General features: G+C 38.1%; 1 protein-coding gene and 1 pseudogene across 1 annotated transcript; both read left to right on the top strand.

Moving 5' to 3' along the window:
* The first annotated feature begins 599 nt into the window (after nt 1-599).
* LOC132624039 (probable aquaporin NIP-type) lies at nt 600-12,093 on the top strand. The gene is made up of 3 exons (XM_060338861.1): nt 600-859; nt 11,217-11,444; nt 11,666-12,093. The coding sequence occupies exons 1-3, from the start codon at nt 761-763 to the stop codon at nt 11,780-11,782; spliced, it is 444 nt and encodes a 147-aa protein (XP_060194844.1). The 5' UTR covers nt 600-760; the 3' UTR covers nt 11,783-12,093.
* Nucleotides 12,094-12,226: 133 nt separating this feature from the next.
* LOC132623629 (ras-related protein RABE1c-like) lies at nt 12,227-18,494 on the top strand (annotated as a pseudogene).
* Nucleotides 18,495-19,234: the final 740 nt, after the last annotated feature.

Below are 19,234 nucleotides of genomic sequence, written 5' to 3'. Positions count from 1 at the left end.
AATAGTACTTATTTTTTATTGAGGTGTTGGCCATTCTTTGTCTGTCGCAGCTAGAAATATGGCTTTTTCTGCACGCACTTGTTGTGTTCCATATGTGTATTTGATAAATAATCATTGCTTTTGAGGTGTGAAAGTACTACTAAATAATTTATATCATGCATGAAGGTTTAATGGCCAAGTTGGAATTGCCTTAGCTAGTCCAGTCCGACTTCGTACAACCCAATACGTACATAAAAGAGGCTAAAGATCAGATCTCAGATTTGGAGAAAGAAAAGAAAAAAAAATATGTTATGTGCCTGTAGCACTTTTTTTGTTTGTTTTTGTTTTAAAAGTATAGCCAATAATCAATGTTTGTGTTACTTGATAAATTTGATTCCTCTTTCTGAGTCAACAAAATAGTAGAAATGCAAAGCAGCTCTGTGTGAAAAAGGACCATACTGTATTTGTAAAACCAAAAGATAAATAGGACTATAGGAGTATAAATAATCAAAGAAAATCGGAAGGCTGAATCAAAGTTTGTACTTTGGAACTCTGCGGGCCCTAGAGATCCTAATATACAGCAATTCGAACAAATTCTCCAACTATTGTAGCTATCGAAAAAATTCCCCAACCATTCATCATATCCTTACAGTATCCTCACCTTGGTAATTAACAAGAAGAAAAGAAATTGAGAATTAACCCTTTATGTCTATTTTCCTGTTTTATGTCATCCACAATGGTGGCAAAAATTGATGGTAACTGAGAAGAAAAAATCACCATTATGGAAGAAGGTGCCCGTGCAGCCAATATCTTTAGGTCCCAATCTGTTCCAAACGTAGGGCGTCGTTCATCAGCTTCGAATGTTGCACTTGCACAAAAGGTTAGCTTCTTTGAGAATGTCAAAGTCATAAGGTGAATTCAAAATTTAAATTTGATGGATTCAACTTTTAAGATTCCTATTACGGAAACCGGCACGAACATGTGAAATTAAGGGGCGTTCTAGCCATTTGGATTGGATATGAAAATTTCAGTTTGGATAAGCGATTTTTGGATAGAAGTTACAATCCAAATCCGATTCAAGTAAGTTCGAATTGGATTGGATTTTTAAGTTCGGTTTTATATTAATCGGTTTGGATATTTCAGATTTTTGGTTTTGATTTGAGCCTTTATGTCAGGCCATAACAATTAACAACCTCAATTCACTTAACCGTTTGCTCTTAGAATGTATAATTTTCTACAGTTAACTAGGATTGAGGCCATCCTGATGCCTATGCTATGTAATTATATTAGACTTAATACTATTGTCACACCCCAGTCCTGATAGGGCATGATGAGCACCCGACCCTTTAGAGCGAACCCGCTGGTTCTCGTTATATTCATAATCTCACTGGACTCTTAAATCACGAAATGAAATGCATAATGAAAGCTTTTCAAAAACAAACATTCTTTTCGTCTTTCTCAAATCAGGTAAAAGCTGTAATCATATGAAATTTGTAACATAATGCATAATGATACATCGGCTTGCAGAGCCGTTTGCAAGACTGGCATGCTATATACGTGACTCTGTCTGCAAAGTCTCTAACATAAATCAATATACCATAACATGGATACTCTGACTTGGCAACACTCCGGAAGGAAATGGAGCTCGCCAATCCAGCTGGAACATCTTCTAGCAATATCCTCTATCATCTGTATACACCTGCGTGACATGAAACGCAGCGTCCACAAGAAGGGACGTCAGTACGAATAATGTACTAAGTATGTAAGGCATGAATAACACCATAATGTAGATATGAAAGGTAACATGGAATAAGAGAGATAACCTGTACATCGGAATGCCTCATAAGGCGGATGTCATGCATGCTTAACCTTTTAAAAAAATATTTCTATACATATAAATAGTACCATGCCCGGCCATTAAGGCTCGGTGTTATATATATAGTATCATGCCCGGCCATTAAGGCTCGGTGTTATCATCATTAGCCCGCGTCCGGGGCAATATCAAAACATGCCCACTGCAGTGGTGTGCACATCTACGTGCCATGCCCGGCCGACTATAGTGGGGCGCAGTGTGAGAAAATACATACATATATATATAAAGCATGCATGAGAGCCAAATAAAAGCTATAAATACATCGGAGTGACGTAAGGTCGATAACCTCCGATTATATTATGGATCAATCATCATCGTTTATCCCACCTTGAAGGAACAAGGGTCGTAAGGTGAGATTACCAATAATGAAGGAAATTAAGAAATTGCAAAGTAAGCTCAATCACCTCATAGTAATATAAAGCTCATGTACATGGAAATCTCTATGGATAAAAATCATCTCATAATAACATGAAATCCGTATGCCTTGGAGCTTGGATAAATAAATCCCTCATAATCATCATCATGGTTATCATAAAAAAAATTATTCATCTTTACCATCATAAAAACTTTAAGAGTCATGAATCTCTAACATTCTTGGAAATGAAAAATTTCATGGAATTCATGCATGGTTTGGTAGGAAAAGAATCATGCCTTTAGAATCTCAATAACATCATAAGGATCACGAGATTCGTGGACTTCTAGCATTTGTGAAACCAATGATATTATGGGTATGACACAAACGTTTATAACGAAAGGATCATGCCTTTAGAGAGAAAGGGACTAGCCTTAACATACCTGGAAGATAATTTCTCGACTCCCAACTTACTTCATGTCTTGCAATTCACTTAAGATTATTCGTAGCCTCGTAATCTACATATACAACCATTCATGCTATTGTTAGAATCATCATACGCTCGTCTTAAGCCCTTAATAAAAATCCCTTTTAGATTCTGTCGAAATTCGGGCAGCATTTCCCCTGTTTATATGCCTAGCCCGAAATCATAACATCAACAACCATTCAACAACAACAATACCAACAACATCAACAACAACATCCGCAACATTCTACAAGATAAATATATATATTTTTATCCAAAATTCTCTTCATTCCTCAATCCATAAATCAACAACATCAACACAACAAACTATAATCTTTATTCTTGCAAATATTCCTTAATCAAAGTTGATAAAGAGGGAGATTCAATGATTCATACCTTATATTTACTAAAGTAGCAAGATCTTCAATATCTACTTATTTCCAAGCTCACTCCAAGACAAAACGAAATGATAATCGCGACTACACGTTGTCCGGGCCTCGATTAGCACTCCGTAGCTTGAAATTTCACTCAAACTCCTCACTTTTATGTGGGACATAAGAGCCCCTTTTGTTGGCTGAAAATTCTGGAGCATTTTGGAGGATTTTTGATGAAGAAAAATGGGATTTCAACCCCTTTTATAGTGGCTAAGTCGGCAGTACTGTAACGGTACTGTAGCAGCCCTGTTTCTGCTTTGCCAGCTCAGTTTGTAACGTCTATAATTATCTACTCCGATGCCCTATCGATGAGTAGTTTGTTGCATTAGAAACTAGACTCGACGAACTTCATTTTAGGCTTTTGAAACACCTTAAAACTCCTAATATACTAGGAGATATGCCTCTCCAAAGTTGACTAAAAATCTACCCAACATTTCTCAAATTTTCGTCTAACTTATTTTCTTCAATTTGCTTGATCTCGAAATCTTCCGGAACTGTCCATACACGATATTTATCATTTATTATACATGATAATGGCCATGTTCTTGTGTTTCAAAATAGTCTTTCCGATTACGACTTACGAGATCATAATCATCCTTTACTTAAACAATATACTTAATAATGCCTCGTTCTTCATACTCCAAAGTTGTTTTACCTAGTCGTAACTCGACATACTTACATTCAAATTTAACCAGTGCTTCTCCGAGGTACGGGGTGTAACATTCTCCCCCTCTTCAAAAACATTCGTCCTCTAATGTTGAGGTAGAGTTCGCTTTGAGATAGATGTCAATGTTCTTACCTCTATTTGTCGATATTTACTTTACTTACTTGCCGTCTTACTTGCTCATTTAAAACTGAACTTATCCGAATTATGCAGTTTATCCTTCCTCTTTGTAGCCAAAATTTACGCCTGTACTCAAGGTCATCTCTTTTCTTATTATCTGTATGTCTACTAACTCTTTATGCTTTATCATTCTCATTGTTTCTTCAGCCTTCGTTGTTTACATTCTTGCATGCCCTCTCATCCCGTTCTTACCACATACTTTTATCCAATTTTGATCTCATCTTCTTTTTATTCAGAAATGCTTGTTCTCTTCGATCTCCACGTATCTTTCTTACGTTTCAGATGTCCCAGGCCTTTGTCTTCTTGTTTACTTATTCTTATTCTTCCTTCCTTAAATATAACCTCAAGACTGATCACATTTTAACATCCTTTGCTTCCTATAGCATTCAAATTAATCTTTGCGGTACTTTATCTTTCAACTAGTTTAACACCGAAATGTCTCGCTTAATTTCTCTTTCCTTCAATTGGACTTCTGGCACTTGGCTAACTAACGGTAATTCTTATACTTATATCAAAAACTTCTCAAATCTCTTCTTTAATGATTCATTTCCTTCAATTTACTTTTAAAGTTTCTGATCCTTAGTTCGGCTAATAAATTAGGGGTGAATTCAGAAGTTTGTTGAAAAATAACCCAGATTCTTAGTTATGCAGCGAATTCGGATCTTTTCATTCTTTCTCTTGTCTGTAATCTTCATTTGTTCCTTTTCCAATAAGAGTCATCATGTTGCTTGTTTCACGAGGTTTCATTGTCACCCGATTGGTCTAATCAAACGCAATATCCTTTGATCATTTCCTTTGGGTTTCTCCTTCTACCTTTAACTTTTGCCCGATTAACACTTAATAAATCTTTCCCATAGTTTGACGCAATTATCTGTCATTTCGATTTACCAATCAAACGGATCTCTTAATTCCTTAAATGTCCATCTCCTTTAGTTATATCCTTGAATCCTTTTCGTGCGATCTTGTCTTCACGACTTCACCTTCCGTTGACTTAGTCCCTTCTATTTCACAGTCCTCTATTTCTCTACTAGTGGGCAACTTTCTTATTTAGCTATGGCACTTTTCCTTGCTTGCTTCTCTAGTGCTACTTTAGATTATGCTCTTAGTATTAATCGATTTTATATTCATATCATTCCATCTCCTTTTTAATGCTTTTGTCAAACTCCTTAATTCCTTATAATGTCACCGTAGTTCTACCTATGGTAGCGCCCAGATGGCTTGCAATAGCATTTTCTTGCCAATGGCTTATTATTCTTATTAATTACTTTACTTCAGATTACTCATCCAATGCGTCAAAAATACATAGCCAAGAGATCTATATTCAAATGAGACTCCATTCGACCCATACAATAATCCTCAGCACCATTCCTTATACACTTGTATACAACATTTTCTTATCATCGTTGTTATCCCCTAACACAAGATTATACTTACAACATACTAATGATCATATCTCCAGCTAATCTACTATTCAAAATATCTTCAAATTCATGGTTGAATCCTTCCTCCAATTTTCTCTCCTCAAATCTTAACATCATTACAACATAACTCATAAACAGGAGACTAAAATAAAATCTTACTTAATCACAACTTCCTTTCAATACGAGTGTTCTTCCCTCCTTAAGTCCTTGGCTCTCCCATACTAGCGGCTAATTGAGATTTAACGAGCTTCTATTCTTCTTCAAATATTTATCGTCGTCCCGACACCATTTTACTAGACATTTCATCAGGACGATTATTTATATGGTCCTATGACATGTACTCTCACGATTTGATATAAACGGTGACTTATAATTTCCCGACGCAGGAGATATTTTCAAATCTCAAGTAGTACTGCTGTCGTGCTATCTATAGGCATACTGTCTTTCTTTCTTTTGACGATCCTTGAGATTCCTATAAATATTTTTCTTTTAAAAATCTCAACTCTTCTAACGCCGCAATTTTTCTTTAGTAATCCCGTCTGTCCCTGATACTTATCCTTGATCACTTGTAGGCCTTCTCACTTCCTCTGTTACCTTTTTGGGGTACGTCTGCTGCATATTTACTTATAACAAAAAAAAATTCTCTGGTACGAGCGATTCGAATCATAGCCCGGGACACCACGTATTGCATTGACAAAACTTATTTCCTTTGATTTGCTAAACCTTCATTATCTTGTCATGCCTCTTTTCCCCTGTGTGTATCACAATATACTTGCATTTAGTCCATTTCCACTTTTCTTTAGCACATCCTTGCTATATTAGTTCATCTCGAATTTTTGCCTCCTTCAAACTAGTACATTTCCTTTTTCTGTACTAGGGAATATTCTAATTTGTCTAAGAATGTCCTTATATACCAGTAACATTCGAGTATTGACCGTCTTTGGTAGTCAATTGGCTGAGCCTAGCGATCCTTCAACTCCTCTAGTCCATATAATGCCAGAGTTACTATCATCGCATGGTTTGACTTATTTCTCTTTTGCTAATTGAATTCTTGTATCAAGTCAAATGTCCACACATATTGGACACAACTCAAACCACTTCCTTCCTTCATGCCTAATAGTCCCCTAGGTTAATGAATCAATGGTGACATTAGAATTCGTTAGGCTTCTTATATAATGTCTGACTGTACCATGCTCCTTCAGCCGTAAAATAGTGCATTGCATTTATTCATACGTATATACCATTATTGGTATGGACCGGAAAAAAAAACTGTGCAGGATTCCGCTTTTCTTCCGCGATGCGGAAGGAAAGCACAATGTTCTGAGACCTTCCGCTTTCCTTCCGCGATACGGACGAAAAGCGGAAAGTTCTGAGGCCTTCTGTGCAGGACTCCGCTTTTCTTCGGCGATGCGGAAGGAAAGTGCAATGTTTTGAGGCTGATTTTTGAATGAGAAGTCAATGATCTAGCCTTGGACTTTCGGAGTGACATGAGGTCGATAGTCTCCGAATAGCTTATGGAATTCGTATCGAGTCCAAAGGAGTAATCGATGATGAGTAAAATAATATTTCCAAGAATAAATAAAATAACAAGACATTAAGATTTGATATACAAAGCATGGGAATGGAGTGGATTTATTATGGAACGCTCATGTTCATGTTCTAGTTGGGTTCGTGCCAAAGAAAGAAGGAAACGAACACCTTACATACCTTATCTATCAAGCCACCACTTAAAGAGTTCCTCACATCGAAGCTTGCCCCTTTTCTTTCTTCCTTCGTTCACTTCTTATTTCCCTTTACAATAGCATAGCTTGCTCGTATGTATGTTTATTTCTCGTATTTTCCTCTTGTTTCCTTTATAATTGTATCTCTATCCCAAGTCCACTGTCGTATGCCATCACTGTCTACCCTTGGCCAACCTTATTAATTTATTAAACTTCCTCTCATAATCGCCAATCACATAACTTCCTTTAATCAATTCATAACCGCACTTTCTCGTACTTCTGTCCTGAAGGTCCTCCTAGATTTCCGTTGCTCTTAAAGTGCTCTTTTCCTGTTTGCCACTTCATAGTATCTACTTAGAAGTTTGCAGGACATTCCACTATGAGTACAAACCCTTCTTGATCTCGTGTATATATATATATACATACATACATACTTCTAGGGTGAAACTTTCCCGTACTCGTTAACTTCCTTCCCATATCAATATCTCTTTGTTATCACTTACTAACCAATCTAATCTATAAATCGTAATACTGTATTTGAGTTCCTGATGTCAACTTTCTTTATGTTTCCAATAGGCCCCAATCCGTCGAAATCTCGGATGCAATGCATCCCAGTTTCTTAACTACTAATCATTTTCCCCTCCAGGGTTCCTCCCTTAAATTAAATTAAGATCATTCTAAAACTTCTCTTTGAAAGCGTCCCGTAATTGTTCCTTCAATCATGACTTACCAAACGGCTGATGGTCACATTTTCCCTTTACTCTTTCTCTATAGACATGCAAACAATTCAATTTGCAAAATTTTCGACAGAGTTTCCTCTATAATTCATACTACCTCATTCCTGCATACAACCCAGAAAACACATCCAATGCTCCACAGAGCAATCACAAATACCCATAATATCCTGCTCAAGTTCTTATATCAACGTCTATCCATATTAATAAAACAGGAAGCATACCTTTCGAATGAAAAACTTCAATTCGAAGCAATTTCCTCGTAACAACATAATCAACTGCTTATCCATGACCAAAGCATTTGGTTAGGACCAGGGACGTCATATCCTATTATTTAGCTCTATGGCACGATCTAGGATAAGAAAGAAAGGTCAATGGTTCCTAAATGCCCTGCAGCCTCTTATTTATAAGTGTGGCGCGCTTCACACCCATAAACAAGACTCTACTGGACACGACTTTGCAGACAACCCCTAGGACGAACTACTCTGATACCAATTTGTCACACCCCAGTCCTGATAGGGCATGATGGGCACCCGACCCTTTACTTAGAGCCGAGCGAACCCGCTGGTCCTCATTATATTCATAATCTCACTGAACTTTTAAATCACGAAATGAAATGCATAATGAAAGCTTTAAAAAACAAACATTTTTTTCGTCTTTCTCAAATCAGGTAAAAGCTGTAATCATATGAAATTTGTAACATAATGCATAATGATACATCGGCTTGCAGATCCGCTTGCAAGACTGACATGCTATATACGTGACTCTGTCTGCAAAGTCTCTAACATAAATCAATATACCATAACATGGATACTCTGACTCGGCAACACTCCGGAAGGAAATGGAGCTCGCCAATCCAGCTGGAACATCTTCTAGCAATATCCTCTACTCATCTGTATACACCTGCGTGGCATGAAACGCAGCGTCCACAAGAAGGGACGTCAGTACGAATAATGTACTGAGTATGTAAGGCATGAATAACACCATAATGTAGATATGAAAGGTAACATGGAATAAGAGAGATAACCTATACATCAGAATGCCTCATAAGGCGGATGTCATGCATGCTTAACCTTTTTAAAAAAACATTTTTATACATATACATAGTACCATGCCCGGCCATTAAGGCTCGGTGTTATATATATAGTATCATGCCCGGCCATTAAGGCTCGGTGTTATCATCAGTAGCCCGCGTCCAGGGCAATATCATAACATGCCCACTGCAGTGGTGTGCACATCTACGTGCCATGCCCGGCCCACTATAGTGGGGCGCGGTGTGAGAAAATACATACATATATATAAAGCATGCATGAGAGCCAAATAAAAGCTATAAATACATCGGAGTGACGTAAGGTCGGTAACCTCCGATTATATTATGGATCAATCATCATCGTTTATCCCACCTTGAAGAAACAAAGGTCGTAAGGTGAGATTACCAACAATGAAGGAAATTAAGAAATTGCAAAGTAAGCTCAATCACCTCATAGTAATATAAAGCTCATATACATGGAAATCTCTATGGATAAAAATCATCTCATAATAACATGAAATCCGTATGCCTTGGAGCTTGGATAAATAAATCCCTCATAATCATCATCATGGTTATCATAAAAAAAAATATTCATCTTTACCATTATAAAAACTTTAAGAGTCATGAATCTCTAACATTCTTGGAAATGAAAATTTTCATGGAATTCATGCATGGTTTGGTAGGAAAAGAATCATGCCTTTAGAAGCTCAATAACATCATAAGGATCACGAGATTCGTGGACTTCTAGCATTTGTGAAACCAATGATATTATGGATATGACACAAAGGTTTATAACGAAAGGATCATGCCTTTAGAAAGAAAGGGACTAGCCTTAACATACCTGGAAGATAATTTCTCGACTCCCAACTTACTTCATGTCTTGCAATTCACTTAAGATTATTCGTAGCCTCGTAATATACATATACAACCATTCATGCTATTGTTAGAATCATCATACGCTCGTCTTAAGCCCTTAATTAAAATCCCTTTTAGATTTTGTCGAAATTCGGGCAGCATCTCCCCTGTTTATATGCCTAGCCCGAAATTATAATATCAACAACCATTCAACAACAACAATACCAACAACATCAACAACAACATCCTCAACATTCTACAAGATAAATATATATATATATTTTTATCCAAAATTCTCTTCATTCCTCAATCCATAAATCAACAACATCAACACAACAAACTATAATCTTTATTCTTGCAAATATTCCTTAATCAAAGTTGATAAAGAGGGAGATTCAATGATTCATACCTTATATTTACTAAAGTAGAAAGATATTCAATATCTACTTGTTTCCACGCTCACTCCAAGACAAAACGAAATGATAATCGCGACTACACGTTGTCCGGGCCTCGATTAGCACTCCGTAGCTTCAAATTTCACTCAAAATCCTCACTTTTATGTGGGGCATAAGAGCCCCTTTTGTTGGCTGAAAATTCTGGAGCATTTTGGAAGATTTTTTATGAAGAAAAATGGGATTTCAACCCCTTTTATAGTGGCTAAGTCGGCAGTACTGTAGCGGTACTGTAGCAGCCCTGTTTCTGCTTTGCCAGCTCAGTTTGTAACGTCTATAATTATCTACTCCGATGTCCTATCAATGAGAAGTTTGTTGCATTAGAAACTAGACTCGACGAACTTCATTTTAGGCTTTTGAAACACCTTAAAACTCCTAATATACTAGGAGATATGCCCCTCCAAAGTTGACTAAAAATCTGCCCAACATTTCTCAAATTTTCGTCTAACTTATTTTCTTCGATTTGCTTGATCTCGAAATCTTCCGGAACTGTCCATACACGATATTTATCATTTATTATACATGATAATGGCCATGTTCTTGTGTTTCAAAATAGTCTTTCCGATTACGACTTACGAGATCATAATCATCCTTTACTTAAACAATATACTTAATAATGCCTCGTTCCTCATACTCCAAAGTTGTTTTACCTAGTCGTAACTCGACATACTTACATTCAAATTTAACCAGTGCTTCTCCGAGGTACGGGGTGTAACAACTATAATGGCTAGGGTCGTAGGGAACTAATCTATTGGACATTTGCAATGCACTTATTAGTATTGGGCATATATGATATGAGTAGGGCTTAATATAAGACCTAAAATTTGGATTTCGGACTAAATCCGATATCCATAAATTTTAAAAGTAAAATTCAAAGTCTAATCCATAATTCAAAAATCCTTACTAAATATCCAAAAAGTTCGGATTTCAGGTTGGCCCGATCTATGCCCACCCCTACGTGAAATTATGCTTTTAGAATTTAAGATTTGCTGTATTTCATATTCATTCTCCACATGTCTGTTAAGTATAAAGAATAGTACTATGTTTGTTTGCAGTTGTTTGCAGAGGCAATTGGGGCGTATGTGATAATATTTGCATGGTGTGGATCAGTTGCCATGTACAAGCTAGTCGATGATGAGAGCATAACGTTATCAGGGATAAGCATGACATGGGGAGCAGTTGTAATGGTGATGGTTTATTCCATGGGACAAGTATCAGGAGCTCATTTTAATCCTGTGGTCACTATCATTTTCTCTATCTTCCGTCGCTTCCCATGGAAATTAGTACGTTACTAGTTCTAGTGTTAACTTTTACGATTTATCTTCAAATGACATATACAAAATCATACGGTAAAATTGCTTGCAGAAAAATCAAGATTTGGATGACGCTTGTTTTAGAGTCCTGCAAGCTCATGATTTTGTAAAAAAAAAAAAAAAAATGTTTGTCAGCATATTAATTAGCAAAGTGTGTATGAAGTAACTAACATCACATGCCTGTGATGCAGGCACCAGTATACATAATAGCTCAAGTAATCGGATCCGTTCTGGCAGGCGGTACTTTAGCACTACTGTTGGGTGTTGATCTCAAAGCTTACATTAAGCATTTTCCTAAAGTGGGCTGAATATGAGCAAAGTTGATCAATATTTGGTTTGGAGAAGTAATGTTTGATAACTCCTTTGTTGTGTATCAATGAAAATCTTACCTGCACTATGGTTGCAACTTTTTTACCCGCAAGATGTATAGTGTTGGAGAATCCTAAGAGTATATTTAGGGAAGAGTCCTATAATCAGAATATATATATATACACACATCAGCGTATACATTAGCATAGGAATGTGCTTAATTAGGACTCTTCACCAACTGTGGTGTATATATGCACGATCCTTGTAATGTGCAGATTATGAAAGAGAGAGCAAGAAAACTGCTCATTCATCCTTCATTTGATTTTCTATAAGTCAGTCTTTTTAAAATGGGCTAGTTGCAACCATTCTAACGATTTCACGAATAGAGTTTAACTGATATACACTAACAACATAAATAAATTTTATTCAGATTTCTTGATACAAGCCCAAATACATGTTACTTTTTACAATAATTATGTATCGATCGGTAAGTTACAACTTATGATAAATGATATGTTACACTAGGTAAAAACTACACTCAATAGTGTTACATGGTTAGATTTTTGGAAGTAGCATTATAATAGCATGCGTTGTTCAATGACATCTGTGATTTTTAGGCTTTCATCAATTTAGTGTGTCAAATTAGGATAGTGCACAGACGATCGTAGAGATTCTTTACACCGTTAGATTAAGTAATATAAATAATCAACAAATTTACATCATACGTAATAATTTTGCTTTTTTCCTTCTCTCTTCCCCTTACACTCTTCTCCGATCCGGGTTGGAGTTCCCCTTCATAATTTAATCTGAGAAAATTAAACTCAAATGGCTGCTCCACCCGCTAGAGCTCGAGCTGATTACGATTATCTCATTAAGGCACTCCTTCTGATCGGTGATATGTTGGGGTAATTAAAGTATAGAGCTAATATGAGAGAAAAATACTTCTATTACTTTCAAGAATAGAAAGAAGAGACATACAAGCTCTAACAAATCAAACTCTCAAAAGACACCTCACAAATCTCTCAAGGATATTACACAACTCTTCTTGGTTGTGCTGTGATGATCTAATATCTGATGATAGAAAGCTTTACAAGCTTCTCTATTTATAGGACCAAAACTAGGTAGGTGGAAGGTGTGAGGAAGCTTCAATGGTGGGTGAGAGGAAGGTGACTCCTAGGTGTGAGAAAGCATCCTTTGTCATTCATACATTTAGAGGAAGCTTCATAGAAAGTGCTAGGATATGTCCTGGAAATTTCTTCAATTCTCCCCTTCCAGGCATATTCAGAACAAGCATCCCGACTATGTCTCTGCATAGTTCTAGCTTATCTCGTGTCACCACCTTTGTCAGCATGTCTGATGGATTCTCCTTTGTGTTCATCTTCACTAGTCTCAACAGTTGTTGATCAATCGTCTCGCGTATCCAGTGATACCGAACATCAATATGTTTTGTACGGGAATGGTACATAGAGTTCTTGCTCAAGTCTAGAGCACTCTGACTGTCACAATGTATCTTGTACTCTTTCTGCTGGATCCCAAGTTCTTGGAGATAGCGCTTTAGCCACAACATTTCTTTACCAGCTTCAGCGGCAGCAATGTATTCTGCTTCTGTTGTAGATAAAGCGACACACTTCTGCAATCTTGATTGCCAAGAAACAGCTCCCCCTGCAAAAGTGTAGATATATCCTGAAGTAGATTTTCTACTATCAATATCTTCGGCCATATCAGCATCTGTATAGCCTTCCAAGACTGGATCAGCTCCTCCGTAGCAAAGACATAACTTCGTGGTACCCTTCAAGTATCTGAGAATCCATTTGACTGCCTCCCAATGCTCCTTCCCGGGGTTAGAAAGAAAACGACTCACTGTACCCATTGCATGAGCGATATCTGGCCGTGTGCATACCATGGCATACATCAGACTTCCAACTGCTGAAGAATAGGGCACCGCTGACATCTCCCCGATCTCTTCCTTGGATGTGGGACATGTTCTTTTGCTCAACTTGAAGTGATTCGCAAGTGGAACACTAACTGGTTTGGTATTATTCATGTTGAATCTCTCAAGTACCCGTTCAATGTACTTCTCTTGAGATAGACATAACTTGCGATTCTTCCTGTCTCGAGTGATCTGCATCCCAAGAATCTGTTGAGCTGGTCCTAAGTCTTTCATATCAAAAGACTTAGAGAGTTCTTTCTTCAGTTGGTTTATCTTTATTTGATCTTTCCCAACGATCAACATGTCGTCTACATATAGTAGAAGAGCAATGAAGGTACCGTCTGGAAGTCTCTTGATGTATACACACTCATCCGCAGTAGTCTTCTTGTAGCCTTGACTCTTCATGCATGAGTCAAACTTCTTATTCCACTGCCTTGGTGCCTGTTTCAAACCATACAAGCTTTTAGATAGCTTGCACACGAGATTATCACTTGAAACCTCAAAACCTTCTGGCTGCTGCATATAGATTTCTTCTTTCAAATCTCCGTGAAGAAATGTTGTCTTCACATCCATCTGTTCAAGCTCGAAGTTCATACTTGCTGCCAAGCCAAGTATAACTCGGATTGAGGTCATCTTGACAACTGGTGCAAAGATCTCATCAAAATCAATTCCTTTCTTCTGTTGGAACCCTTTGACAACCAACCGAGCTTTGTGTTTCACCACTTGTCCGCTTGCATCCTTCTTTAACTTGAACACCCATTTGTTTCTCAGTGCCTTCTTCCCTTTAGGAAGTTCTACGATCTCATAAGTTTGATTTTTCTGTAGATATTCTAACTCATCCTGCATTGCTATCAGCCATTTTGCTTTATCCTTATGAGACATAGCTTCTTGAAAACTCTCCGGTTCTCCATCTTCAGTAAGCAAAAGGTATTCAGATGATGAGTACCTTTTTGATGGTATATGGCCTCGTTCAGATCTACGAGCAGTTGGAACCATCTGAGAAGAACTACCATCATCTGTGTCGTGTGATGGTTCTGGTGAGGTGGGTTGTGGCTCCCCTTGCTCAGCACTCTCTTCTGTCTCCTCATCTTCTTCTGCTTCTGAGTTTTCTTCTGGTACTTCGTCATTATTTCTTAAGAACAATTCTGGTGCTTCATTTGAAACTTGAGCACCCTCATTTGACTTCTGAGACATCGTGGATTTTTCAATGTCTTCTATTGTCAAATTTTCGTGAAACACAACGTCCCTGCTTCTGATCACTTTTTTCTCCTTAGGATCCCATAACCTGTATCCAAACTCTTCATTTCCGTAGCCAATGAAAATGCATGGGATAGTTCTCGCATCAAGCTTCTGTCTGAGCTCTTTGGATACATGTGCATATGATGAACACCCAAATACTCTAAGATGTGAGTATGTAGGATCTTTACCTGTCCATAGTCTCTCTGGAACTTCAAAGTTGAGTGGTACTGAAGGTGATCGGTTGATGAGATAACATGCGGTATTGACTGCTTCTCCCCAAAATGGCTTTGGAAGTTTAGCCATGTTCAGCATGCTCCGGACACGCTCCATGATAGTCCGGTTCATTCTTTCAGCAACACCATTGTGCTGAGGGGTGCGCGGTACTGACTTCTCATGTCGAATGCCATATGCTCTGCAATATGCATCGAACACCTTGGAAGTATACTCACCTCCATTATCAGATCGGAGACATTTCAGCTTCTTTCCTGTTTCACGTTCCACCAAGACGTGAAATGACTTGAAGCACTCGAACACCTGGTCCTTCGTCTTCAGAAAATACACCCACACTTTCCGAGAAGCATCATCGATAAAAGTCAGAAAATATCTGCTTCCACCGAGTGATTCAACCTCCATAGGACCGCAGACATCAGAGTGTACCAAACTTAACAACTCTGATCTTTTTGTTGAAGTGAAATTAAATGACACTCTGTGTTGCTTACCGAAAAGACAATGATTGCAAGGACACAGTGCAACGTTCTTGTCAACATTTATAAGATTCTTCTTCATCAAGGTAGTCAACCCTTTCTCGCTCATGTGGCCGAGTCTCTGGTGCCATAAATCCTGAGAAGCCTCCTCTGCAATGTTAAGGCTGTCTGTACAAATTCTCAAATGCGTTTTGTACAATGTGCCACAAATATGTCCTCGAGCGATTGGCAAAACGCCCTTTGACATTTTCCATGTGCCTCTGCTAAAATGGTTTTCATACCCTTGTTTATCAAGAGATACCACTGACAGGAGATTGAGCCGAAGATCTGCCACATGTCTGACATCCTTCAAAGTGATTGTGCTCCCGGTACCTATCTTTATTTGTACATCACCAATTCCGGCTATTCCAGAGGAACTGGAATTACCCATTTTCACCGCTCCAAAGTCTCCAGTTTTGTATGTTGTGAAGTAGTGCATGTGGGGAGTTACGTGGTAGGATGCTGCAGTATCTACCACCCATTCCGTGTCTTCTCTTGAGGCGTGAAGGCATGTCTCATCATGGGTAGTACAGTACGCTACATCACCTGAGACTGTGATGAGCGCTTCACCACCCTTGTTCTTCGGTTGAGAACTGCTCTTGCCTTGCTCCTCTAGCCATTTGTAGCAATTCTTCTTCATGTGACCCTCTATACCACAATGGTGGCAGGCATAAGAAGGTTTCCGGCCATCCGATGATCTCCCCCGACTTTTGCCTCTACTTTGCCATTTTCCTCTACTGTTTCTTTGTTATTTTCCTTGTGATCTTCCTCGATTCTCCGTCACAAGGGCATGAGTCTGATCTGTGCTCGTGTCTTTCCTTCTTGCCTCTTCATTGAACAATGCATCCTTGACCACAGACATGGTAAGTTTGCCATCTGGGGCTGAGTTGCTGAGAGTCACAACTAGTGTTTCCCAACTATCAGGAAGGGAACTAAAAAGTAGTAGAGATTGCATTTCGTCTCCAAGTGGCATTTCTACACAAGATAATTGATTTACCAGACTCTGGAACTCACTAGTATGTTCGGCAACAGAAGTTCCACTTTTGAGCTTCATATTGACAAGGCGTCTCATCAGAAGGGCCTTGTTCCGAGCGGTCTTGGCCTGGTACATGTCTTCCAACTTCTTCCAAAGGGCATAAGCGTCGATTTCTTGTGCAACGTGGTGGAAGACACTATGGTCAATCCATTGTCGGATTTGACCAATAGTTTTTCTATTAATTTTCTTCCACTCTATTGATTTGGGCGGGTCAGGATTAATACCCTTCAACTCTATTGGATCAAAAAGGTCTTTACAACTGAGGAAATCTTCCATCCGAGGTTTCCACAGCGTGTAGTTGGTAGCCGTGAGCATAATCATAGCTCCAGAAGATGAAGTTGACTCGTCAATGGTCATTTTTCACCTTCTGAATAATTTTCAAAAAAAAAAATTGAGGGACCAAACTGCAATTTTTCAAAATTACAAAACTGACCGGTGTCGTGGCAGCTAATGCAGGAGCACCAAGGTAATTCTTTTCTGATGTGGAAGTTCAGACTATTCTGCAACCACAGAGCATACTCAGACGGAACCTTGGCTCTGATACCACTTGTTGGGGTAATTAAAGTATAGAGCTAATATGAGAGAAAAATACTTCTATTACTTTCAAGAATAGAAAGAAGAGACATACAAGCTCTAACAAATCAAACTCTCAAAAGACACCTCACAAATCTCTCAAGGATATTACACAACTCTTCTTGGTTGTGCTGTGATGATCTAATATCTGATGATAGAAAGCTTTACAAGCTTCTCTATTTATAGGATCAAAACTAGGTAGGTGGAAGGTGTGAGGAAGCTTCAATGGTGGGTGAGAGGAAGGTGACTCCTAGGTGTGAGAAAGCATCCTTTGTCATTCATACATTTGGAGGAAGCTTCATAGAAAGTGCTAGGATATGTCCTGGAAATTTCTTCATGATAGCGGTGTGGGTAAGAGTTGCCTTCTTTTACGTTTCTCAGATGGCTCCTTGACAACCAGTTTTATCACAACTATTGGTATTGACTTCAAGATAAGGACCATAGAGCTTGATGGAAAACGAATCAAACTGCAAATCTGGGATACTGCTGGGCAGTTGCCAGGAGACAGGAGCGGTTCCGAACTATTACAACTGCTTATTACCGTGGAGCCATGGGTATATTGCTGGTGTATGCCGTAACTGATGAGTCATCTTTTAACATCAGGAACTGGATAAGAACCATTGAACAGCATGCTTCCGACAATGTCAACAAAATTCTGGTCGGCAACAAGGCTGACATGGACAAAGCAAAAGGGCTGTTCCTACATCCAAGGGTCAAGCACTAGCTGATGAGTATGGCATTAAATTCTTTGAAACTAGTGCCAAGACAAATATAATTGTTGAGGAGGTTTTCTTTTCCATTGGTCGCGATATAAAAGCAAAGGCTTTCCGAATCTGACTCAAAGGCTGAGCCTCAGACCATCCGGATAAATCAACCAGACCAGGGAGCAGGATCTTCTCAAGGCGCCCAAATATCAGCTTGCTGTGGTTCTTGAAATATTGATAGCAAATGAAGGGGAATACATCCGCAAAGTGACCATTTTAGTGGGAGGAGTGAAACTAATCTTTGTTATAACATTCTCACAGTTTTCTCTTTACAGTTATGCTCTTCCAATATCTATTTGTATTTGGGGCAGCTCTTAGTATTTGCAAAATTTGATCAGTAAATGCTCACTACTTTTTGTTGGCTTATATAAAGTGAAGGGACAAACTGCCTTCTGATGTTTTTGTTAGAAAAAAATAATAATAAAAAAAAATTGCTTTTTTTTTTCATTGATAAAAATCAAGGATATTGATCTATTTATATATAACTGAATTCTTATGGAAATTACCCATGTTTTTCATGTTTGGTCAAACATTGTGTTTGGATTTCCTGATATATAAATCCAATTCCTTTTCTGTTGGAAGACTAAATGGAAGAAGACCAAGGAAGCTACTCTGTGTCATTTATCCCGTGAATCATTTAATTTCAACTCTAGATAAGGCACCTCAAACTCACACTTGTCCCATGCATCTGGCTGCTGATCTCCTTTCTGTTTTGACCAAGGACTGGGTAAGTCTAAGTCCCTGAAGTTGGCCAAATTCAAGACTTACGTGCAATGGATATAAACTACTATTTCGGTTCTGATATTTAGATTGAGTTATATTAATTTAATCATGATTAAATAATATATTAAAGTAAAAATATAAATTAATTAACTATGATTCTTATGATACTAATGATGTGTGTACGAAGACAGGTATAAAATAGTCGTTATATTAGGTTCCGTTTAAGCGGAGGACTAATTTTGCTAGGTGGAATGCCCATTCCTATTTTACCACCGTTAACAGATAAAAGAGAGTCAAAAACGGTAGTTGTCCATCTTTATCCAAGAATGTGAAGAAGACCACACGGGTGAAAGTAAAATTTAATTTCAAAGATAAATACGAATTATTCAAAGAAAGTCGGAGGGCTGAATCAAAGTTTTGAAACACGGTGGCTTCTAGATAGT

This window comes from Lycium barbarum, chromosome 12 (genome assembly GCF_019175385.1).
Source record: "Lycium barbarum isolate Lr01 chromosome 12, ASM1917538v2, whole genome shotgun sequence".
NCBI classification, from domain to species: Eukaryota; Viridiplantae; Streptophyta; class Magnoliopsida; order Solanales; family Solanaceae; genus Lycium; species Lycium barbarum.
This window is presented reverse-complemented; position numbering and strand designations above follow the sequence as displayed.